Here is a 25,277-nt window from a genome sequence, read left to right as displayed (position 1 = left end):
TCTGTTAAACTGAAAACACTGTTCCACCTTGTGATGTCATGTGATAGGCCACAGGAAATACCCCACTGTGTTTTTAAACTCCACAGACCTTCACTAAAATAATTTGGATGATTTCAGCTCTGGAATTAGACTTAGACAAACATTATTGATCCACAAGGGAAATTATTTGGACACAGTAGCTCACTCATCACAATATAATATAATAACAAATAGTAAAAAATATAAATGGTAATAATAAATTCTAAATAAGTGGCAAAAAGATAGAGACCGGTGTCAAATAGTGCATAATTATATTAATGTGTATGTACAAGTCAAAATAAAATTGAAAAACAGATCATAGGAACACAGTGCAACTATGATATTAGATTGGAATAATCTGTAAAGAAAAAAGATAAAAAAGTCTATGAAAACTACCACTTCATAACATCACAATGTGGAACAGAGCATTTTAAGGTTTGGAGATGTAGACAGACTTATAATAAAGTGTCACTCAGACATGTGTGAATGAAACAAAACACAACTCCAGGTTTGTTTTGGAAGAGGTAACACTATTCTACCATGGCTTAAAACTCACTTGGGATTATTTTTGCGTAATATAGGACTTTTATTAGCTGCATGGGTCCTGTCCCCAAACGCATGTGGCCCATCTCCTCCTGGTCGCAGCAAAACAAGTGCAGGGGGTGCGGTCTTTCCTGTGCTGGGAACGGAAGCGGAAATTCGGCCATCTCCTCGGCACAAGCTACAGAGGGTCAGTGACAACTTCATTTGGATTTATTTAGAGATCTGTTTATCCGTAAGTTTGACCCAGTTGCTTGTTATTTTAGAAAGTACATTTCGCATTGTTATGAGTTAGTCCCAGCGTTTCTGAAAGCGTGTTCCGTCGCGCAGCGCCTCTGGTATTTGCGAAATAGCAGTAGCGAGCTAATGCAAAGCTAACCTGCTCCTGAAGCTACAAGTTAGTGAATTATTTCTTATAAATCACCAAGTAGAGCTGTATTAATTTGGTAATCAGTGTCGCTTTTGGTTTCAACAAATATGCTACCCGATGTGGTCGATCACATACTTTTTATTTTTTATTTTGCATGATTTCCTTAGTGCTAACTTAGCAAAATGTGTAGCCTAGGTGTGGATGGTGGTGGCGAGAAGGACTAGCAGAGTTGACAAGCAGATGTACTTAGTCTTTACATGATTATTTGGTCGTGTTTACTTATTTTTGTGTTATATTGTAAATTAGGCTTTGACAAACTTTTAATTGCACGTTTATTCTCCTCTGTGTAAGTTAGTTTATCCTTGCATTGCGCTATCGTTCACTGCTGTTGGCCAAGGCTACTGTGGCTGTCATTTAGTGAGGTGTGACCAGACATGGCCGTACACAGATTTTGAACTATTGAAATCCATCTGCTTGATACCAATTTTAGACCTGGTTTAATCCCCTTTTGGACCTGTTTTTTTTTCCTTTGGGTTAGACCTGAAATTATCTAAAACTTTTGACTTATGTCTTAAGTTTATATCTGGTTTGCTTGCTTTGCAGTAAAGACTTGATTTAGTCCTGCTGCTTCATAATTTGGCATCTGATGTAAACTAGGCCTGGCACAATAACACATTTTGTTAGTGTTTACTGAAAAAAAAAAAAAAGTAGATGTGAAATGATAATATTGAAGCACTAAAAGAATCTCTCCCAAAAATATTATTCTAAATGTAGGTCTATTACAATATTAATAAAACTATGAGCTGCAATTAGTAACTACCAGAATGAATCGGTTCGATGTATCTATAATGAGATACAAGTTATTTATAGCTCATCTACTGCAGCTGAAATCTTGTTGTACTTCAAGGAAATGACAAGTTTCATTCTAGTACAAAGAAAAAGTCCCTACGATAAGTAGTGGTCTGGTCTACTGGTCTAGTCTTTTTGACTTTGAAACCTCTATGGCATTTCTGGGTGTGATCTCTCATGGTTGTCTGCTCCGTGTGTGGTTTGTTATCGGCTTGAACTGGGTGGAGGTTTAGGTTTAACGATGTAAGGCTAGGCAGTATTTTGTAACCATTTTGGTTGGACTATCACAAACCACATAAATGACTATAACAATGTAATCAAACAATGGGAATGTCCTGTTTATTTAATATTTGAGTTATAATATTCTTTTGTTTACATTTAGCTTGTTTAAAAATGCAGTTTCCCTGTTCTGTTTATTATGGGTGTATTTATACATAAAAACAATATATGCACCATTTATGTACCTAACTGACCTGAACGTATTAAAAATCTTGCAGCAATTGGTTCATTAGTGAAATTATCAGTGCGAAATGATACTGAAACATATCTGAGTTGTCTTTGTACTCAGTTGTTCGAACCATTTATTAATTATCAGTAAATATTTGGTAACTGTGGGGTTTCCACTTTTGGTGGGAAGAGTAACCAAAAGCCAGTCCCTGCGTAAACTTGGACATAAGTTATATGGCAGGAGCAATGTTATGCAAACAAGTTTCTCTTCTCTGATCATTAGAAGATGCAGGTTACATGTTGTGCCTTTCTTATCATCATGGCTGCATGAACTTTGGCATAGAGCTCATCGACTTCTAAACTGACTTTTGCAATGATTGCCTTTGCCTGGTGCCCAATTGTGCAACGTGTTATTCTATCTCAGTCACCCATAACATTACCATGTAGCTGTCTATGTCATTATGGGTGTTATTATCTCTAGCTGGGGCATTTTGCCAAAGAAATTAATTAAATTTTTTTCTCCTGTTAGAGATTGATCACCATTTCTGATTCAGTTTTATTTTGTCTAAAAATAGCTTTCATATATTTTCCTCAACATAAACATGGGCAACGCATACTGCTGATCTATCCTATTTAACAGAAAAAAAATAAAAGGTGTACCTCAAATAGGACAATAAAAATTTAATGAATCAAGATTTTTTTTTTCTCACTCTGATCTTATTATTAAGAAAACACAGTAATTTAATGAACGTACAAGAAGAGACACTTTTAATAATTTAAATTTAAATACACCCAAGCTGATTGAAGTTTAGAAATGATCGGATCTCTGTCTCAACCAGCGGAAAATTAAAATAATGAATATAATATAAATACTCAGTGTCTATATTAATCACTTGGCATTGCAGTTCAGTCATTACTGGCTCATGTGATTTCTACTCAGTGCTTACTCTGTCCACTTATCCATAATCTTTCATTCTCTTTCTCTGTGCAGTTTTTTATCATTTTGTGCTCGAGGTTTTGGGGACTCGATGTTGCCACAGGAAGAAGTGGGCACCGTGAGCAGACGACCAGTCCATAAATGAGTGCTTTAAAAGGAACTGAGAGACACCGAGAGGACACAACCTTCTTCTGCTCAGTCGTTGTGTAACAGGTGCATAAGACACTTTCCTCCTCTCTGCCACGTAAGGATGTCACGATTAGGGATGGCACAATAAGCAGTAATGTTGCTTATCGTGATTAAAAAGGTTTGACAATAATTGTTTTTGGGGCATTTTGTATAATCGTGATAATTGCCATTGTTTCACCAGAATGTTCAGAAAAAACGTATCTTTATTGTTATCGTCTAGATCAATTTTATAAAAGTACAGTACAAATTCATAGTATTCAAATTATAATGATTAATGTCTCTAACATTTTAAACTGTTAGTAGTTTAGTAGTTTATTATGTTAATAAAAAACACTTTACATGAACTGGATTCTTTTGAGACATGTTGTTGCCTCCTTAGAAGTATACTTTTTTGTTTTGTTTTGTTTCATTCACACATGTTTGAGTAACTAACTGCATCCTCAAAGCTCAAAATGTTCAGGCAGTTTTCAAGTTAACAGATATCTTTTAACTTTTGTTCAGTAGAGATTGACAATTTCAGGGCTGAAAACAGGGGATTCCTTACAGTATTACTGCATCATTATGAGGAACTATTTTAGAGAACAAGCCCTAAATGTGCGGGTTTTGTGTGTTTATATGTGTGAATGAAACATAACACACCTCCAAGTTTGTGATAAGGAAAAAAGATTATATCATAAATCACAAGATAGTGTAATATGGGCCCTTTAAAGCTGTAACTACTTTAGATCTATCTACAAACATGTCTCAATTGTATGTGATTTTTTGATTAGTTTTGCAGTTCATATTCGATGTTCTCCCAATGTCACTCTTAAAAATCTCAAATTTAATAATAATATTTGTCAGAGATTATAATTAGATCTTTTTTCATAATTTTTCAACTCTACTTATTGTACTCAAGTTCACTTTTCTTTCCTTCCTTGCTGATTACTAAGATGGAACTGAACTCATTTCACAGTGGAGAAAGTCAGCTGATATTTTGCAGTTGTCATTAGCGTTCCCTGGGGGTGTGAAGCTAAAAGAAAGCACTACTCTGTCTGAAACTCTCTTACTCAAATTAGATTCAAATCTGATCTTTATTTTAACACAATTTGACCATGAAGAACTGACATAGCTGAAACTGGAACCACAACAGGTGAGATGATTCGTGCACTTGTACAAATCTCTTACTCATAAAATTACAGTTTCGAGCAGCATTAGCCTACAGTTTTCCAGTTAGTCACCCTCACTCTGTGTTTTTTCTTGAAATTCAAACACCTAAACAGGACCATGAATGCTTATATGGATCACAGGTTCCTGAAAATGTGCTGTTTACATTCATTTTGTATTTTTGTCTTGATTTTTAAAACTTTTTTGTCAGTATTTGCTAATGTGTGCAGTCCGTCACCTTGGTAACGGATGAACATTCAACCTGTAATGTCTTTATTATAGACACATCTACATAAGGAATAATGTTTTAATTAATCAGAACCAAAAATGTTGAATTATAAAAACACTAATTATTTAAAAAACACATTTGTGTTTTACTTTTTATGTCACGTTTGAGTGTTATGTTTAATACTCCTAAATCTTTTCTAACTCTTCTCTTGTTTAGATTGCAAAAGGATTCCTCGGTCAGACGGTTGCCATGTCGACCTCATCGCTACGGCGACAAGTAAAGAACATCGTCCACAACTATTCAGAGGCAGAAATCAAGGTTATTTTATTTTTTTCATTCATGTTGTACTGGTTAAAACTAGCACTTTAATTTGTGATGACATGTTTTTAATGTTTTAATCTAAAGGTGTCGTGTCACCTTTAATTTAGGATGTGTTCCCTCTTGAGTGCTGTTTAGTTCTGATGTAGACTTTGTTTGGCCCTACTTTACTCCTGGTTTAGTCCCAGTTTAGTCTCCATTTTAATGTGGTGTGAACACAACATCCTTAGTTTTGATGTATCATATTGTATTTCCGGACTAAATCCAGTTATTTAGTTCTGTTTTTTTTTTCTGTTTAAGTTTAATTTTGGTTTGGTTCTGGTTTAGTCCTTCTCAGCCTGGTAGTTTTAGCCCTGTTTTTGTTCTGTTTTAGTCCTGGTTTAGTTCTAGTTTATTCTAGTTCTTATCCTGTTCTTGTCCTGGTTTAGTTCTGGTTTAGTTCTAATTTAGCCCTGATTTATTCTGGTTCTTATCCTGTTCTTGTCCTGGTTTAGTCTTGGTTTAGTCTTGGTTTAGTCTTGGTTTAGTCCTGTTTTAGTTCTGGCTTAGTTCTGGTTTAGTCCTGATTTATTCCGGTTCTTGGCCTGGCGTAGTCCTGGCGTAGTCCTGGCGTAGTCCTGGCGTAGTCCTGGCGTAGTCCTGGCGTAGTTCTTGTTCTTATCCTGTTCTTGTCCTGGTTTAGTCCTGGTTTAGTTCTTGTTCTTATCCTGTTCTTGTCCTGGTTTAGTCTTGGTTTAGTCTTGGTTTAGTCTTGGTTTAGTCTTGGTTTAGTCTTGGTTTAGTCTTGTTCTTGTCCTGGTGTAGTCCTGGTGTAGTCCTGGTGTAGTCCTGGTTTAGTCCTGGTGTAGTCTTGGTTTAGTCCTGGTTTAGTCCTGGTTTAGTCTTGGTTTAGTCTTGGTTTAGTCTTGGTTTAGTCTTGGTTTAGTCCTGGTTTAGTCCTGGTTTAGTCTTGGTTTAGTCCTGGTTTAAACACCCTTACAGTATTGCCAAGTATAATCCGTAATAATCTAATTCTCTTTATCAGCCTTTTCCTCAGACCTTTGTCATCTGATAACGTTTGAGACAATCTAATCATATTATCTGTTTCTGTTGTGGCTCCAATTTTTTCTACTAATTTGATTTGTAAAGCAACATGGATCAGAGTCTAACAAATATTAATTATAGTTCAAAATTATTCTGTCTAAACATATCTTTTAATTAGTTTATTTGGGACAGGGTTGTCAAAAGTATCGAAAATCAGATACTTATCGATAAAACTAAATAAACAAAACGCAGTATTCATTTCAGCAGGTATTGATACTAAAAAAGTCAGATTCACAGGACAGAAGTGAATCTTTCCTGAATAGTTTTAGACTGATCTTGAGCTGTATCAGAAGTATAAAAGCCACATAGACTAGTGAACGCCCATGGATCATAAACATACCTCAACAACTGCGGGATTATACAGATATATGACCAGACGGTAATATAAAATAAATTACTAGTATTTAATGTTGAAACTGACATTTTGTTGTCTAAATATCAGTCTGTATTGATTAAATTAGGAAGAAGTCCTTTATCTGCTCTTTTCTCCAATTGTTAATACATTTTGAAATAGTTTTAAAATGTCATTTTTTCTGTTGTCCGATAATATTTGAGCTGTTGAAACATTTAATTTGTATTTATGAGTCATAGAAGTAAAGTGACCTTCATTGTCCTGGCTATTTATTGCTGTTTTATTTGTAATATGATTGATTTAGGGTGTATTGGATTAATCCTGATTTAGGGTTGTTATCTCAGTGGCGTAGAGTTTTCCTTGTCCTTTAGACTGTTTGGCATCAACCTGGAGATGGATATTACTTTGGCTATAATCTTTACATATTTACAGATTCTAAATGAACAGTATACAATAACAATATTAATATTAATATTGTTAAAAAATATGAGCTGCAAAAAATAAATGGCTGATTGCAACACGTAAGTAATTAGTTTGTATTTTTAATGAGTCATAGAAGTTAATAATTCAGCCTTCTACAGTTCAATTCTCACTGTAGTACTGAAAAATAACCAAGACTTTTCCAATAGTACAAAGAAAGAGTACCCACGATTGATCCCCAAAACGTATTGAGTCGATCTAGTCTTTATTGTGACAGTCCTAATACTGACGAGGCTAGTAAAAGTAATTAATTTATTCCTTCTTTGTGCTGCTCCTCAGGTTCGAGAGGCCACGTCGAATGATCCATGGGGCCCGAGCAGCTCTCTGATGTCGGAGATTGCAGATCTGACGTACAATGTAGTGGCCTTCTCTGAGATCATGAGTATGGTGTGGAAGAGACTCAATGACCACGGCAAGAACTGGAGACACGTCTACAAGGTGAGAGGGGCCAAATCTGAATCCACTTTATTCATAGCAAATTTAAGAGACAAAAGAGAGATACAGGGAAAAATAACAGACAACAAAAGGTGTAAATGCTAAATTAGGTAGTGTTGTGTTATTGTGTTGTTGAGTTTAGATTCTTGGCCCAAAACCAAATGCGACACACAGATAGATCGGTGTATTAAAACTGTAACTGACAGCCCCCTGCTGTTTAATCCTCATGCATGTTGATGTTGAAACCAAAAAAAAATGCTTTAAATGGCATTAAAAGCATTGGATTTGACCAGAGATCTGGAGCTTTAATGCAAAGCTGAAATGCTAATATGTTGTTGCATCAGCCATAGTAAACACAACACTACTTCATGTGGATTAAAAGCATTTATCTGTGTCACTTCACATGTCATAAATTTGAATTACAGTTTTGATTTGCATCTAAGTTGGTGCAATGCTTCTGATGTTTTGAACAGTGTGGGTTTCTCAAAGCGAGTGTCAGACAGGAAACAGCTGACGCTACAGGCTTTTGCATTATTAGTCACTGGTTGTTTTGTTTCTCCAGGCGATGACCCTCATGGAGTACCTCATCAAGACAGGTTCAGAACGTGTCGCACAACAGTGTCGAGAAAACATCTACGCAGTGCAGACCCTCAAAGACTTTCAGTACATAGACAGAGACGGCAAGGACCAGGTAACAGACTTAAATCCTGGTTTACTCATGGTTCAGTCCTTTTAGTTTAGTCGTAGAGTGCAGACCCTCAAAGACTTTCACTACACAGACGTGAAAATGACAGAAAGGATGAATTAACTGACTGTAGCTCTGGTTTGGCCCTGGTTTGGCCCTGGTTTGGCTCTGGTTTAGCCCTGGTTTGGCCCTGGTTCAATTCTTTTTTTTAGTTGGAGTGCAGACTTTCAGTACATAGAGATGTCAAGTAACAGTAACAGACTTTAGTCCTGATTTACTCTTGTTTTTCTCCTCATTTAGTCCTGGTTTAGCCTTCTTTAGAGGGAGTTTTCAGTTTTCAGTTCATAGATGTAGATGGAAAGATAACAGATGTTCTGATAGTTTCTGGTTTAGTCCTGGTTTAGTCCTGGTTTAGTCCTGGTTTAGTCCTGGTTTAGTCCTGGTTTAGTCCTGGTTTATCCCTTCTTTAGAGGGTTTTTCCTCATGGAGTGCAGACCCTCTAAGACTTTCACTACATAGACAGAGGTATTAGACCCCACTGCAGAATCTATAGAAAAAAAAAGTCATCCGCTCTGGAATGCAAACAGTCAGGGGCTCACTCAGCCAAGGACACTCTGACCCAGTGTGTAAATACATTAAACAACCAAAGAATGTATGGTCTTAATTGAAAGGTCCTATATTATGCACTATTTAGGCTTTTCAAACTAATTTGGGTTACTCAGGTTTTGGTTTTATTGTATGTAGATTAACTTGGAATAATGTGTATGTGTTGTGCTCTGTATGACAGGCAGAGGGCAGTGCTTTAAACTAAAGTATATCAGTGTAAACGGCAATAAGCAGAGCTCCTTTGCAGTTAGAGTATTTGTTTTGTCCTTCTTTGGGTTTTGAATTATCTAATCCATGGTTTAGTCTCATTTTAGACCATTTTAGTTTCTATTTTAGACCTGATAAAATCATGATTTAGATCTGTTGGTACTTAGGAACTATCATAATGCTTATACATTCACTTATAATGTACTATTTTCCTTTTTTTTTTCAGGGGGTAAACGTGAGAGAAAAGGCTAAACAGCTAGTGACACTTTTGAAAGATGAAGAGCGACTAAGAGAAGAGCGAATCCATGCCCTCAAAACCAAAGAAAAGATGGCACAAACCTCGAGTGGTACGGACATATAACCCACACAGTCCCAACCATACAGGACTCTATGGTGGCAATTATTATTTTCTCCACTCTACTTTAAAGATGCACTGTAAAACATTTCTGGTGAAGTTTCTGCTACCTGCTTGTCTCTGTAAAAATGTCTCAGTGATAATATTTTTAAGGCAGTTTCGAGTAATAAAAACATCTGCAAATTGAATACAAGATGGATAAGATCAATTCCATACTGTGAAACATGTTGGCAAAGCAACCACATCTTTTTTAAGACATACCAGTGACTGAAGCCCAGCCAGAATAGTTACATAGTTCACCTTTAAAAACGGCACAGTATAGCATTAAAATTGAATTTGCATTATTCAATAATAGGTTTTTAAATTGCTAAACAAATACTTTGAAAACATGCATTAGAACTGTGAATGTCTTCCTATAATTTGTCTGAAATTCAAATAATCAATTCAAATTAGGAGCCATGGTCTCTACTGAATGTATTAAACACAGCAAAGTAACAACATTTTTAAGATAACATAAGTGAACTTGGTCATGTTAACTTTCCTTTCTTTGTGCTCCAGCCTCTTCAGCTCCATCAGCGCCCGGTGTAGGAGGCAGTCTGTCGTTGGGGTCCCACTCTGGAGGGGCAGATCCAGAACAGGCCTGGCCCCAAAGCTCTGGGGAGGAGGACCTACAGCTGCAGTTGGCTTTGGCCATGAGTAAAGAAGAAGCAGAGCAGGTAAACAAAGACGATTACTGAGAAGACTATAAACAGGGATAAGAATTTAAATGATGTTTGGGCCATTTTGATGCTTCACAAGAGAAGCAAACACTGTTCACATGTTTGAAAGTGACATTGAGGTTTCTAGTTATGGTGGTGGTGAAATTTGAGTAAAGATGGCAGAGGGACTTTTAAAAAAATGGGTGATTGATTTCGGGGGGGTAATTAGGATTATTTCAGATTTGGAACTCCAGCTGTTCACATCATTGAATCTCTCCAACGCAGCAGACGTCCAGGGCTGTTTGGTCTCAGTAGGAGGTATATTTGTGTGTTGCCAGCATAACAATGGAAATACATGTTATTTGAGCGTATAAAAACATAAATAAAGAAAAAAATGGGACCTAAAATGGGAACCTTGCAGCATCACAGGCAGTAGAGGAGGAGGTAAAATTGCCTTGGTGACAACAAAGGTTCTGTGGAAAAGATGGGAATAAAAACAGTCCAGGCCAGCGCAGACCTTTCCAAAAAGTGTTAAAAATTGCTGTGCTCTGCCTGATACTGATACAAACACCCTCTCATTAGATTTAATAGGCTGCAAAATAATAACAAGAATTTTGATGTTTGTAGACGGTGCAGGCAAATGGTTTAAATGGTTAAAAACGAATATCTTCACTTCCTGCTCCTCTTTCAACCAGACTTTAAAATGAAGGCATTCAATGTGCAAAAACCAGAAGGGTTTATAAAAGTCTATCTTCACCTAATGTTATTTAACCCTGAACTCCCTCAGACAAGCGCGGACCCTCTGGAGGACGCAGAGCTCCGATATGCAATGTCCCTCAGCGAAGAGATGCACCAACAGGTCAGGGGCAGACGGGGTGCCCAAGGCCTGTCTCTTCAATTTGAGCTCTAAAACAATCAAGAAGCCCGTATTTGTCATGTCTTTTTTCATCAAGATCAAATTTACTGTTACAAAAGTGAATCCCGGAAACAAAAACATTTTCTTCTCATTAATCAATCAATCACAAGTTCAAAGTCTGCATGACAAATATTTACAATGAACCACAATGGTATTTTACCCTCTGTGTCCTCTTAAGTGGCATGTTTTAAGTCAAACTGAATGATTCATTGTCTTTTCCTCTTTGTCTGTGTGTTAAATGACGTGTTATTCCAGTGTGTGTGACCGAGCAGTATTAGTTTTAGTTTGAATCTAACTCAGTGTTTGTATTTCCGTCTGTTGTATTACCAGGTTTAGTCATAACTAAAATGAAAGAGATTTTCTTTGCTCTATACAATTTATCACTGATCATTAGATGTGTTCACAGTTTATCCTCTGATTGAAATTCCTTGAAACATGTTTCCTGTTAGGTCGTTCTTGTTTATGGTGCGTGTGATTGGCAGGAGGAGCGTCTGCGCAGAGGAGATGACCTGAGACTGCAGATGGCCATTGAAGAGAGCAAGAGGGAAAAGCCCAAGAGTGAAGATGTACGTGTCCCATGGCAGAAACCAGAATCACTCACAAAACATCATATCCTTAAATGAGCCTCTTCTGTGTTCTCATGTGCAGAGTGCGCTGATGGAGCTGAGTGCTGTGGACCCGTGGGGAGCTGCTGCTGCTGCTCCTGTGGGCTCTGCCGGTCCCTCCCCTCCCCCATCACTCTGCCCCCCGGCCGCCTCCAACCCTTGGGGTGCACCTGCCCCAGACCCATGGGCTGTGGCCTCTCCCACCTCCCCCACAAACACAGACCCTTGGGGCGGAGGAGCCCCCGCCGCAGCGCCCCCTCCTGACCCATGGGGAGAGGCATCCAACAGAGTGAACAATGTGGACCCGTGGGGAGGTTCAGGTAAGTTCGCTTGACAGGGGCTGTGTGTTTGGGGGAAGAGGAGAAGTCTGTCCTGCTGCGAATTAAGGCATTAAAATCATCTTCGCTGTAGTTTCATTTTCACAACATGTGTAATTCAGTTCATCCATTCACAAACATTCAGTTTGTGTTGACAAAAGCATGCTCAGGTCACTTTCCTTGTGTGTCTGAACCCAAACATTTGAACCTCTTGTTTCTGCCCAGGACTCTGTGGGTCAAACAGGTCTTTGTGTCTGACAGTGAACTTCTCTATGGCCTCTCTTTTGCCTCTTAAGGTTTTTCATTCAGAATAATTCTGACTTAAGAGACAACAGAGAGCAGCACTGTTGAACCCACCCAAGCCTCCTGGTCACTCCTCCTTTTATTCATTGTACCTGTAACGTGTTGTGTTAACCCTCCCCTGCGTCTCCCCCTCCCTGTAGCTGTGACTACCCCCAGTGCTGACCCATGGGGCCCCTCGGTGCCACCCAGCACCTCCTCCTCCGGGGGGCCCGTAGACCCCTGGGCAAGAGACGGGCCTGTCCCTACCTCTGACCCTGTGACCTCTGACCTCTGGAGTGGCACTGCCCAACACACTAATGGCACAGGTATATCCACACGCTCCATGATCATCCACCCAGTGCTCCTCTTCCCAGGGTCTAGACTCATGAAGAAGAGATGTTCCACATTAGATCTTTGTATTGTAGTTCATTAGTTTTCCATTTAACCTTGTGTATTTAACTCTATTATATTCATATATTTTAAATATATTTAAAGCTGTATATTCTTCAGGGGATCCTGAGCGGCGGGGCTCCTCAGCAGCTGCCTGTGACAGCACAGGTTCACCAGTGCCATTTGACCTTTCGTCTCTGGGATCTTCACTTCCTGTTCGGAAAACTCCAGAGTCCTTTTTGGGGCCCAACGCTGCTCTGGTGGATCTAGATTCACTTGTGTCGTCTAAACCCAAACCTAAGCAGCCGCCGCCTCCTTCCATCTCCTCCTCCTCAGCACACAACCCCTTCCTCCAGAACACAGGTGCAGTTTGTGAAATAACAGCTTGACCTTTAAAAATTCTTTATAAAAAAGTTAAGCCTTACTCTTGTGTCTTCTTCATTTCCAGGCTCCTCTCCGGCTCCTGGGATGGCCGTTACTCCGGGCAGTACCATTTCCAGTCGGGGGGTGTCTCCTACGCCTGCCTCCTCAAACCCTTTTGGCGTTGCCCCGTCAATGACCTCCATCTCCCCACAGCCCTCCACCATCGGCCTGAGCGCGCTCCGCACCAGCCCTGTGCCTCCTAACCCCATGCTGGGCATGGTGCAGCCTGGCCTGGGCATGGGGCCCATGGGAATGGGTGCTCCGGGCATGGGGCTGGGCATGATGCAGGCCAGCCCTCTGGGGATGCCTTACAGCAGCCTGTCTCCGATGGCGCCCCCTGGCTCGGGTCTGCTCGGCCCTGGAGCGGCGCCACAGCTGATTTTGGGAGGGCCCGCAGCGGGGGGAGTAATGGGCGGAGGAGGGGCTGTGGGCGGCGGAGGAACAGCAGGAGCCAGCACCAATCCTTTTCTTCTTTGAGGATGTGTCACCACTTTCACCTGAACCTCTCTGTCACACCTGCTGCCCCCTAGTGTCCCTATCTCACAATGTGTCCAAAAAATTTCATCTTTATGTTTCAATGGAAACATTTTGTCATTTCAGTTTTCTTTAAAAGCATTTAATTTCAAGACAAATTTATTTTGTTCCTTTCATTTCACTATTTGTTATTTTTCACTGAGAAATAATATTTATTTAGTTTTAATTTCTGTATAATTAGTTTTTTCAGTCCAGTACGCTATGAAGGTAAGCCTGTGAGAGCGAAGGATATCAGCAGATTCTGTCCGTTATTTCTGCACTTAGGGACATGAGGAAGAGGACAAAGCCACTAACAAACTGAACACAAACTGTTGCACTTACTCTTCCTCTGGAGACAGACGAGCACTGATCCGAGTGCAGGCCAGACGGATACTATGGACTCAACACATTATAGGCATAACATGGTCACATGGTTTCATAAAATTCACTTTTAATTTAATGTTAAATGTAATTTATTTTCCATTTTGGGAAAAACGAACAAGAAGAAAATCTAACAAGTGATGCCATTCAAATCAAATGCTTTTGTGTCCTGATTATTGTATAAACTAAAGAAAGCCCTGAAATCCCGGGTCTGATTCTGAAGACAAAATGACTGAGGATTTTGAATGTGTGCTTTGAATGAATGGAAAAAAGAATGCTCATTTGTTAGTGTGCAAGTATGCTCTGTGCTAAGGCCTGTTTCTGTGTATATGTATCAATATCTGTCTTCATTTTGTGTCTGATTTCTGCAGTGGAGGAGAAAACATCCATTATTTTAAATGTCACTTGTATTGAAATGAGATTTATTATGAGGTATTATAAGGGTCATACATTTCTCTGCCAATCGTCCATTTTCTTTAATCAAAAGCATCGGTTTAGTCTAATTTCATTTAGGCCCTGGCTTCAGGCGTCTCCACTGTCCTTGTGTTTCATCTCCTGTAACAGGAAGAGCCAATGAAGCTCCTTCAGATTATTCAATGAATGGAAGAAAAAGAAACAGGGACTTAACATGCTCCATGCTGATCTTTTAATTTAGACAAATTTGTTATTTTATATCAACATGAAAATCTTTTATTGAGTAAGGTTGAATTTTTTGTGGTGTTGACTGTGAACATTCACATTTAAAAACGTAAAATGGAAAAAAAAAAAAAATCAAAAGAAATTTATGAAATAAAAAACACAAGATATGTTTGACTGGTTTAATGCTTTTGTACTTTGTAATGTTGGTGTACATTAAAACTTTACATGAAAAATTCAAACTCAAATTCCAAAAGCAAATTTGCTAAAGAAGTAACTTTAAAATTACTTTAAAAAAGAAGTGTAGCTACAGCAGTAGCGTGAAATGCAGCTTCAGTTGAGAACATCCACCCCAAGCATGAACTCAGAAGCTGAGGAGCAAGAACAGAAAGGCAGTACAGGGTCAGAGGGTCAAAGAATCAGTGAGTCCCAGTCAAAGTCATCCTGGATCTCCTCACTGTTGCTATGGAGACCCTTCAGAGGCGGCCGCGGCCTTGGGCCGACAGGCTGAGGCTGGACTCCAGCTGTAATACAAAGCAAAAGCATGTCTTAAACAAAAGTCAGTCTGAAATTAACAAGAATATGTGAACGTACGATTTGTGTTTGCAGGAGTTATGAACTGGGGTCTCTGCTGAGGCTGCAGGTGCACGGGCTTCCTGGGTGGCTGAGCTCCGTTGGGGGCCATAGGGGAGAAGGGGAGGGGAGAGGGGTGGGTGAGACTGGCTAAGGTGGGGGTTGGATGAGTGGGAAATGTTGGCCCTTGAGAGGCATTTGAACCCAGCGCCAGAGGAGAGTTACTCCCACTGTTGATCATTCCTTTTTGAGTGAAGAAGCGGTTTAAAGAGTCACAAAGAGAAGTGAAGAGAGTGGGGTCCAGCGCCCAATCACAAAGCTCCGCCTGCCGCATACTCTCCAGCAAGTCTAAAAACAAAATACACATTTCAGGCCACAATCCATTTTGTACTTACAGTTGAGAATATCTAATGATGTAAAAAGTGTGCATTGAATTGGACAAACCTGGATGACCGGTGAGGTCTATGTTGGCCCAGTCCAGGCTGCTGGCAATACGAAAACTCTCCTTCAGAGAATCAGTGTTACTAAACCAGTCTGCGGGCACTGCTGCTGGAACAGATGGGACAGTGAGACTTAGTCAAACTTTAGTGTGTTTCTCTTATAATCTCTCTATAAAAAAAAAAAAATGCAATTAGATGCAATATACAGTAACTTTTAAAAGTAGGATTCTGTTCAGAGTGTACACATTGTAAACAAAGTCATGAATTTCACTGAATTATAAACTGCTAAACTTGGACAAAGGACTTTATTACCTAAATCACTGCTACCTCTGCCATTTGGTACTTGTGGTCGTTTTGATTTGATTGCAGTACATTGTGTGGCACTACATTTTACTAACCATATAACTGCAACCTATGCAATTTGGTACTTGTGATTTTGATTTGATATTTTGATTACTACTGGTGTGTAATCTGCAAAATAAGGCTAAACTTACTACACTGTGTGCGGCCCTCAGAAGGTGGCGCTGTTTGCGCAGGGCCCCGGGTCCCTGTGGGAGCAGTCTGCAGTGGGACAGGGTGAGGAGACAGGGGCAGGGTCGGAGTGTGGAGCGGAGTCGTATCATTGCCCGGGGGCACAAAATCTGCTGCAAATGTAAAGAATGTAAAGAGTTTGTTAGATGAGAGGGATAGTGACACAAGTTACCATTGCTGTTGCAGTCCATCCAAAGTGAACTGAATGGCTTTATTTCAGTCTGTTTTTGGCTGATTCATACATGGCGGGGCTTTAAGTGTTCATTTAATTAATGCTTTGACAAAATGTTTCACAAAATGGTATTAAGTTTATCTTGTAGACGGCTGGTCTACCAGGCCAAGTCACAAGCAAGTAACTATGAATGATTTTCATTGATGATGATTTGAACACCTAAAGCACTTACAACAAAAATGCTAAACAGATAAGTATAGTGCCAAACTGCGGCACATTCAAAGCAGAGTAACTTCTACACCTTCCACCAAAAAGTTACATAGTCTAAAGTTAAAGATGCACTATGATTCTGAAGTTGTATGTATTAGACAGTAGGAGAAGAAAAGTGTAATCATTTCACTTATGTGGTGTCAATAATTGTAAAAGTTGAAATCATAATATCTCACAAAAATTAGCTATTGTGACATCAATATAATTACAATTAGGGCTGCGCGATATGAGAAAAAGATGCAATATTAGATAACTATGTTATCTGTTGCTATACTGATATTATTGTGATATTTTAATATCATACTACACTATTTTCTATGTTTTATTCACACGTTTAATGCACAAACATTTGTGTTGAGTTCCTCTCTCAAATGGAAAACACCCTCTTCCACCTTGTGATGTCATGTGGTATTACAGAAAGAGCTCCACTGTGTTTTTTAATTCCATACACCTTCACTAGAACCATTTAGATAATTTCAACTCCAGGATGTGCTAATCTCAACTGAACAAAAGGTAAAATGTGTAAACCAGGGGTGTCAAACTCAAATTCATAGAGGGCTAAAATTAAAAAACTGGGCCGTAGAGGGCAAAACTAAATATTTATTGAAAAATGTCAACAACATCTGCTTGTTTTCTCTTCTTTCGAGATATGTTATGTTAAACCTTCTTATTAAAATAAATGTTTAATAATAGTTTTGCTTAAACATTGAATCCAGAACAAGCATAATATAAAAAAATAACAAAATGTTAAATAAATAATGTCTCTGTAGCCAGCGGGTCAGGTACATATTTGATATGATCTCGCGGGCCAAAGATAATTATACTGCGGGCCAAAATTTGGCCCCTGGGCCTGAGTTTGACATGTGTAGTGTAGACAGACTAATTATAACGGATTAATAATAGCAGATAACTTCAACATGTGTGAATGAAACAAAACACAACTCCAGATATGTTTTTGATGAGGTAACAACAAGGTGTAAAGCTCACAAGAATCAAATGTGTGTAATATAGGACCTTAAAAAAACTAAACCAAGACCAACCCAAATAAAGAAAATCAGAAATGGAATCTGTAGTGTATTAAATGTATAAAACATTAAAGTACTTACATTGTGAGCCCCCCCTGTCTCTCATCGTCTTGACCAACGATTTGAAAGATGCGTATAAGTCCGGGAGGTTCAACTCATCGAAGGTAAAACGCAATGGAACATCAGTGGGGTTCAAACTGACTGTAGATGAACCCCCCGCAGCTGAAGACACCACCACAGGGGGTGCCACAGATGCAGCGGGGTGGGTGGGTGCAGTCTGAGAGAAAGAGGGGATGGAAACAGGGACTGAATGTTCAGAAAAAGAGATGGTAGAAAGAGCAGGAGCCACAGTACAGTTTTGAAGAGGAGTCATGGAGAAGTTTGGGGCAGTTTGATGAGAAGGGGAAAAAGAAGTTACAGGAGAAGAAAGGTGGATCTGAGAAAAACTGGACACAGTAGAGACGGATGGATGTGAGACAGTGACGTTTGAAATAGAACTGCTCATGTAGGGCGATGGTTGCTAAAAAAAAAAATAAAAATAAAAACAATTTACAATATAGAAATCTTTTATGTAATATTATGCAAGAGTTGTCTTAAATATTTCATTAATATATTTTGATTTAAAGGGGATTTATGTTACTGCCATACCTGGAATGTTCCACAGTATGACATAAAATGTGTTCTATCTTGCATTTATTTAATTACAGGTGCTCAGAAATCTCTTGAAAAACATCTCATCCAATACCAATGTCGATACTTTAGCCAGTGCGTGATATCAACTGATTCTAAGTTAGAGACTGAAAATATAATAATATTTATCTTCTTTAGACATAAACACCATTAGGTACAAAAATGATCCAAATGTGTTTTGTAACTACACAGAACAACTTTGGAAAAATACAAGTTTAATATCTTGAGACTATTTATAGACCAAGACCGGCTGATATCTGATCCACCAAACTTTTCACTGTAAGTGCAGATATCTGGTACGAGTATTGCACTGATGCATTGGTCTGATGGTGTCACCTGCTTTCTCCAAGGAGATAACAATCCATTTGATTTGTATAGCGCTTTTTTGAACACTCAAAATATGCTTTACAGTGTATAATTCATTTACTCCATATTCGGTGGTGGTAACTATTGTGGCCACAGCTGCCCTGGGGCAGACTGATGGAAGTGAGGTTGTCAATCTGCACCATCAGCCCCTCTGGCCACCATCAGTCACTCACACAACAAATTCATAGGCAATGTGGGGGAATTGGCTTTGGGCAAGAACATCCTTGTTGGATAAGTTAAATGCCATACTGTGGAACATTCCCTGCAAAGCTCTAACATCTCCATGAACCGGAGCAGAAAGGCGACATTAGGCGACATAGTGCACCTTTAAATAAATGCATGTGGCTACGGTACTCAGTCTTACCTTGCATGGAGGAGGAGACAGAGTGTCCGATCGGGGAGACTGTTGCTGAATTGCGCTCAGTGGAGTGTTGGGAAGGTGGTGGTCCATGTATGAGGTTTGATGAGGACTTGGGGACAGTCCATGGTCCGATTGGTTATCTGCAGTCTGTAACAGGTCATATTAAATGGTTTTAAAATAAGTAACTACATTCTGTATTAACAATGTGTAACTGTGTAATGAATGTGTAAAATGTGTAATTGGGCTGCACAATATTTTAGGTGCGATTATAAAACCGCAGAGGCTGCACTGTGAACAGAATCTGACTTTTTGTACATAAATTGCAAATCTAATTGTAAAGAAATTTCACAAAAATCATAATTAGTTTTTTTTAAATTGTATTGCGTTAACGTGTGATAACATGTGACCAGACCTCCTCTTCTTCTGCTGCAGGATAAGGTCGTTTAGGAGCTCTCATCTGTGACATCTCTGCTGGTCCATCCATGGTCCAGTACGAGCCCTGTTTAAGGCACAATTTATGATTATTTTTCTATTATTTCCAAAATTTGCTTTATTTTTGTGGATCTTTCTTGTACCTTTCCAGGGTCGTTCTGTGGCCGAGGAACTTTCCTGAAGCATTTGTTAAGAGACAGATTATGGCGGATGGAGTTCTGTGAACACAACACTAAAGGTAAACCAAAGGAAACTATCATCCAAGTAACCAAGTAAGTAAGTTATTTTCAGAATTGTTTTATTAAACCAATTATTTTGAAGCGACAAACGCTGAATGTGATTTTAATTTACTGTCTTGAAATGTCTTGCATCTCACCTTAAGATACGTTCTTTATTCCTAGGATTACTTTGGAAATTTCTGTATGCTTTTGTGTCAAATTATATCATAAGTTCACTTTTATTTAAGTAAAAATGGTTGTATAATTCTGATTTAAATTATTTCACTATTTGATAATAAAAAGGGATCATTATTAATGTTCAGAATATGAGTGTTTGGTCTGCAAAGCAAAATCTGAAGCAAAACCACATGCCTAAAAGTGTGTCTTTGAAAAGAAGCATGAAAACAAATGTTACCCTACCAATAAAATATCTATGCTTTTAGAAAGAGTACATATTGACTGTAGTGAAGTAATCATTAAACAAAACAAAAAAAATCATTAACATTTGTCCTCACTGGAACCTGGTTAGAGCCCAGTGTAGTACTGATGGTAGACCTGGTTTAGACCTGGTTTAGACCTGGTTTAGACCTGGGTTAGACCTGGGTTAGTTTTGACTAGTCCAGGTTAGTTCCTAGTTTTGATGTGATCTATGTATCAACGAAACTAAGCCACGTGTTGTGCACACTTACTTTCCATCCACGTCCTGCTCGGTTGTAATATGGAAAAGTGTCACTGATCCAGGTGTAGATGTCGTTCAGACTCAGCTTCCTCTCGGGGGCTGCGGCAATCGCCATGGCAATAAGTGTGGCATAACTATGTGGAGGTTTCCCTTTGGAGTTTGAGTGAGTAGGATCGGGTACAGGAGGTATGAAGTCTCTCCCCTCCCGCCCTTTCTCTCTCTTCTTCACTTCACCAACTCCTCCTCCTCTCTCCTTCCCCGAGCGCAGGCTACTGATTCCCAGTTGGGGCAACCAGTCTATGCTGGTGAGACTAGAGTCCAATTCTGATGACATTGTATATGGGTTCAGCCAAGGATCTAGACCAAAGAGAGGCAAAGTTAATTATAAAGTTAATTATAAACTCAAATTAAGTGCATTGAAAGGAATTCCTATACAGTGAAACGTAGTAGTGAAAGTCACTGCTCCTGAACTTTGAGCCAATAGTACAGTATAGCCCATAAAAATAGAAGCAAAACTGTCATTATCATGCATTAAAATCAATACAGTATAACAAATTAAGAGCAAAAATGAACTGTATTTTGTATTTCAAAGGTTGGAAAGTCGTTTGCTTACCTCTCAGTTGTCAGTCGAGGCTACAGGCCTGAAAAGTATTAATATTTGATGTTGTCATTAGTTGTGCACACCAGTACACACGGCCGTGTTTGGCCTGCTTCTTAAAACCTCTCCTTCGCTCTAAGATATCCCATTCATGCCATAGTTTTGAAAATGTTTGAATAACTTTGGAAAAATAAACACAAAATCCTATCGAACTGCTTCCTTTTTCTCTCCCTCTCTCCTTCCCCTCCCTTTCGGCCTATACAGAATTACATCACACACTCCTCCCCTCCAGTGACATCACCCTTTGCTCCCGCCTCATGGGGTTTCTCCAAGAACTATGGAGTACTTACAACAAGTCTATACAATACCAGAACAGAAAGGAACAATTATTATCCATTTCAAACTCATACAGTCAAAACAAGACCAACGGTTAAAGTAGCAGCTGTGATTTATTAAAGCACTTATTCATTACTTTTAATTACAGTAAAAATGAACTTTCTAAAGACCACTGAAAGAAAGTGAGGAGGCCTGTGTCAGGAGAGGGATGAGCCATCAGCTTCTGGATCTGACAAAAGAAAAAATATTTATGTCAATAAACAAACACAGTTAAGACCATTGTGCTACTTAAATGATGCACTGAACCTGGTTTGGTCCAAAAGAAGGTTAGTCCTAATTTAGACATGGTTTGGCCCTGTTTTAGTCCTGGTTTAGAGGTTAGGGTTAGTTAGTTAGTTTGTTTTTATTTAGATCCCTATTAGCTACTGAAAAACAGCTACTATTCTTCCTGGGGTCGGTGATAGTTTATAAATTTTATTTATTTTTTTTAGTGCCACTAGTGTGCTCTCAGTTTTTATGTGGTGTTTGTGCAAATGTATTCACTTTATAACTTTTCTGGTAGAGGGTCAGTCACCTGCTTTTATCTATGGAGACTGCTTTTCCTTGAAGGTTTCACCATCTGACTTGGCTGTCTACCTTGCATTTATTCAATTACAGGTGTTTATATTCTTAAAAATAATACATGGCATTCACTAAGTTTTGTGCTGTCACCTGTATGTGTCCATGGAGATAAGTTTAATGTCATATTATAGAACTTGCAAAGTAAAGACACGTTTCTGGAGACAAGTGGCAGACTCTCTACATCCTGTAAGAGGAGTATAGAGTATTTTACAACAGGTTTTATACCTCTTTAAAATTTGGGTGTTTTGCATCTTGAACAAGCTGCAGCAGAACGGCCTCTGTCGTGGTGAGGAAAGCCCCGCTCTGCTTCAGACGAGAGAGGGCAAAAAGTCTATCTGTTTGGCTGTAGAAGAAAACATTATTAGTTACAACATAAAAAAACACAGTATTAGCTCATCACATTATGAAAATGCATCTAAACACACAAACCTTCTGGATGAGACTGCATCTGCTACAATGTGAACCTCCATCCCCTTTTCAAGCAGGTCATACGCTGTGCACTAATATAAGGCAGTCAATATACATTATTATTGTTGTTGCCAAAATTCACAAAATTTGGCAAACATGAGTTGTTGTGCAAACATGAGTAATCATAATAGGAGCTATGCATAGTAAAATAAAGTCAGAGATAAAATATTATATAATTAAATATTGACTAAAATCTGAAGAGCAAGGTCAATGGTCCAGTGGTTGTTGCAAAAAAAATACACAACCCACTCAACCTGTTTCACCCATCTGATAATCACAACATAGTAAGAAAGCTATTTAACAAAGTGTTTATTTGTAAATTACCGCGATACAAGCGTGAGTCTCTATTCCACAGAGGATGGCCTGTTTGGGGTTCCCCAGTTCCTGCAGCTGCTTCTCCACTTCTGCGATCATCATGGTGAAAGATGTCTTGGCATGAGCGGTCAATTCCCCCGCTCCAAGTTCAGGTACTGTGGGTCCCAGCCCTTTAGGGTACTGCTCTGTCAGAATAGGAGGGATACCCAATACCCGACTGGCCTACGTGGAGATTATTAAAGATTAACCAAAGCACCATAAAAGAGTTCAGGCAGTGCAAACGTGACTGTTAATATCACCAACCTGGAGCAACCTGGCAGCGTTACTGACAATGTTGGTAAATTGAAAAATGTTTGGTCTGAACTTCTCTTGCATGTCACAAAGGAAGAGCACTGAATCTTTAGTGGAGAGTCTACCAATTGTAGCCACTGCAAAAGAAAACACAAAAAAAGTTATGCGCAAAACGGTGCTTCTTGAAATTAAATTAAGCTTTAGAAAATGTCAGCCAAATACACTAAATATAATGCATGAACACAGACACGCGTAACTCACTGGTGCTGTCTTGTTTGGAGAGATAAAAAGCAGGTGCCAACCGGATCAGTTCATTTAAGTTGAATATTATCTAAAAGGCAAATGAATACACTTCTTAATTATTTAAAAATGCATGCAAGTGAACAAAATACGACAAAAACTCAATCCTTAGTGATAAAAATGACAGGATACTATATGTCTGCGATAGTGAAATCACAGAAATCAAAATGAAACTTACCAAAAATACGAAGTGTAGCTAAAAGGACACAGGGCTCACAAACTCCGTAACAAACACTGCCCACGACAATGCCCACAGCCAATGAGATTACAGTATTTTTAGATTGAAGGGTTGTTGGACCAATAGGAGAATGGCTGTGCTGGTTGGAAGGCTACAGTGGGTGGGTTTATTATTCACCCCAACGTAGTCACCTGAAGATGTCTGACAATGCGGAATCTCCACCAGAAACACCAAAAGACGAAGCACAACCAGCTGCTAACGACGCTGCGACCAACGATGAGAAGAAAAAAAGTGCGTACATGTGTTTCAATTCAACCGCGTCATGTTTAATAGCGATTCGTCACAGTTGTTTTTAAATGTGATTTCGAGGCACTTCCGGGAATGAGATGATTGACAATGACTTAAGCCAGTCAAAATACTGTTCTGATTCTGTTTAACCAATCAGCGTTTGATATTACAACTTAAGTCCCGCCTATGCTGTCAAACCCGGCTAATGCTAATGCTAACACAATTTTATCCAACATTGTTTATATATTTTATATTTCCGTGTTGGAGTAATGTTGGAATAAAGCAATGCACCTAAAAGACTAATATGTACAGATCTAGTGTAATCATTTTCGCCCACTGTATATTTTATTGTTGTTTAATTTTCCAAAACATTATCACTTATGGAAATGATTGGAAAAAAGGTAGTGCTTTTTCAGATTTTAGTTTAATATTTACTTATTTTATGTAATTTGACGTTTGATTCAGTCCTGAAAAATGGGGTCTTGTAGTTTACATCTGGTGTACATCCAGTTTAGTCCTAATTTAGCTGTTTTGGGACTAACTAGGTGAAAGAAGTGAATAGGATGTGCATTTATAATCCACTTTTTAATTTAACCTGTCTCTGTTCTTGCCACAGTTGACGTCCTGTTGAAAGCCGTAGGAGACACTCCAATAATGAAAACAAAGAAATGGTCTGTGGACAGAGGAAGGACAGTGCAATCTCTTTCACAGTTTATTGCCCGTTTCCTCAAGTTCGATGCCAATGAACAGCTGGTAAGACAATTTTTTCACGTAATCGTTATTGGGAAATGACTGGGTTGCGTTCACATTCTAAAATTAGAAGATCTTGGTTGTATGAATGAATGGGACAGTTTAGTAATTCCAGGGATGTTAACCATAAACTAATGGCCCTTTGAATCTTTAGCAGGTAATTTTACTAATTAATAATGTAAATTAAATCTTAACTCTATTGTTTTTGTTTTTCAGTTGATTTATGTTAACCAATCATTTGCACCATCGCCGGATCAGGAAGTAGGAGTCCTTTTTGATGTGAGTAGTATTATTGGTCTAATATTTATCATGTAACAAATTGTCTTTTTTCTTTTGATACTTGATTGATAGATGGATAGATAGATAGATAGATAGATAGATAGATACTGAATTAAATAAAAAAAACCTTTTATTTGTGTGTGTGTGTTGATTGTATTTGACATGTGTGATATTCTGCTTTCCTCATCTTACAATTTCTTTCTCTTGCAGTGTTTTGGCAGTGATGGGAAGCTCGTTCTACACTATTGTAAATCTCAGGCCTGGGGATAGCAATTTTCTTATTTATAAATTTTCCTTTTTTCTTAAATAACACTGTGTCTTTATAATTTGTTTTTGACAAGCCCTCGTGACATTTTTATGTATATAGATTTATGTAAATAAATTATTTTAAACTGATTTTTGCATTGTTTTTTGAAGTGAAAAGATTGACATTTTGATTTGACCTTTTTTCACAATTTCTTCCACAAAATGCAGGACCGAAGCTTGAGAGAAATTACATGTAATTAAAACAGAGTCTGAAACTGCTGTAGACTTTGAGTAGCACCAGAATAAGCCTACGCACCACACGTTAAGAGTCAGTGCTTTACGGCACTGTGTTAAACCTCATATATTTTTACTCAGAAGTGGGTGAAGTAATAAAAAAATGTGCTAAATAAGATTACCATTGCCCTGAAATAATATTACTCAAC

General features: G+C 38.6%; 4 protein-coding genes across 10 annotated transcripts; 2 read left to right on the top strand and 2 right to left on the bottom strand.

Moving 5' to 3' along the window:
- The first annotated feature begins 653 nt into the window (after positions 1-653).
- On the top strand, positions 654-14,577 carry epn1a (epsin 1a). Of its 6 annotated transcripts, none has more exons than XM_055163344.1 (13): positions 654-748; positions 3,216-3,374; positions 4,942-5,043; positions 7,238-7,396; positions 7,956-8,084; positions 9,118-9,238; positions 9,805-9,962; positions 10,732-10,803; positions 11,310-11,426; positions 11,509-11,785; positions 12,226-12,390; positions 12,575-12,817; positions 12,903-14,577. In XM_055163344.1, the coding sequence occupies exons 3-13, from the start codon at positions 4,975-4,977 to the stop codon at positions 13,352-13,354; spliced, it is 1,962 nt and encodes a 653-aa protein (XP_055019319.1). In that variant the 5' UTR covers positions 654-748; positions 3,216-3,374; positions 4,942-4,974; the 3' UTR covers positions 13,355-14,577. The 6 variants fall into 6 exon arrangements, with proteins under 6 accessions (XP_055019319.1, XP_055019318.1, XP_055019321.1 ...); XM_055163343.1 differs by having other exon boundaries at positions 700-793; XM_055163342.1 differs by lacking the exon at positions 654-748 and adding an exon at positions 835-955.
- Positions 14,576-21,058, bottom strand: foxj2 (forkhead box J2). Of its 2 annotated transcripts, none has more exons than XM_020927997.2 (10): positions 20,778-21,058; positions 20,175-20,521; positions 19,411-19,485; positions 19,248-19,334; positions 18,839-18,982; positions 17,500-17,938; positions 15,915-16,064; positions 15,425-15,529; positions 15,002-15,328; positions 14,576-14,931 (listed from the first exon to the last, which is right to left on the bottom strand). In XM_020927997.2, the coding sequence occupies exons 2-10, from the start codon at positions 20,496-20,498 to the stop codon at positions 14,819-14,821; spliced, it is 1,764 nt and encodes a 587-aa protein (XP_020783656.1). In that variant the 5' UTR covers positions 20,499-20,521; positions 20,778-21,058; the 3' UTR covers positions 14,576-14,818. The 2 variants fall into 2 exon arrangements, with proteins under 2 accessions (XP_020783656.1, XP_020783657.1); XM_020927998.2 differs by having other exon boundaries at positions 15,425-15,526; positions 20,778-21,053.
- Positions 21,059-21,192: 134 nt separating this feature from the next.
- Positions 21,193-23,405, bottom strand: isoc2 (isochorismatase domain containing 2). Its single transcript, XM_020928023.2, has 7 exons — positions 23,272-23,405; positions 23,055-23,124; positions 22,806-22,930; positions 22,512-22,724; positions 22,149-22,219; positions 21,945-22,062; positions 21,193-21,327 (listed from the first exon to the last, which is right to left on the bottom strand). Coding segments are annotated over exons 2-7 (615 nt in total). The 5' UTR covers positions 23,056-23,124; positions 23,272-23,405; the 3' UTR covers positions 21,193-21,240.
- On the top strand, positions 23,405-24,984 carry atg12 (ATG12 autophagy related 12 homolog (S. cerevisiae)). The gene is made up of 4 exons (XM_020928074.2): positions 23,405-23,562; positions 24,176-24,312; positions 24,526-24,588; positions 24,799-24,984. The coding sequence occupies exons 1-4, from the start codon at positions 23,469-23,471 to the stop codon at positions 24,856-24,858; spliced, it is 354 nt and encodes a 117-aa protein (XP_020783733.1). The 5' UTR covers positions 23,405-23,468; the 3' UTR covers positions 24,859-24,984.
- Positions 24,985-25,277: the final 293 nt, after the last annotated feature.

Source organism: Boleophthalmus pectinirostris, unplaced genomic scaffold (genome assembly GCF_026225935.1).
Source record: "Boleophthalmus pectinirostris isolate CB_2022bp ecotype Guang Dong unplaced genomic scaffold, ASM2622593v1 HiC_scaffold_6, whole genome shotgun sequence".
NCBI lineage: Eukaryota > Metazoa > Chordata > Actinopteri > Gobiiformes > Gobiidae > Boleophthalmus > Boleophthalmus pectinirostris.
The sequence above is the reverse complement of the archived record's forward strand: the minus strand, read 5'-3'. Positions and strand labels throughout refer to the sequence as shown.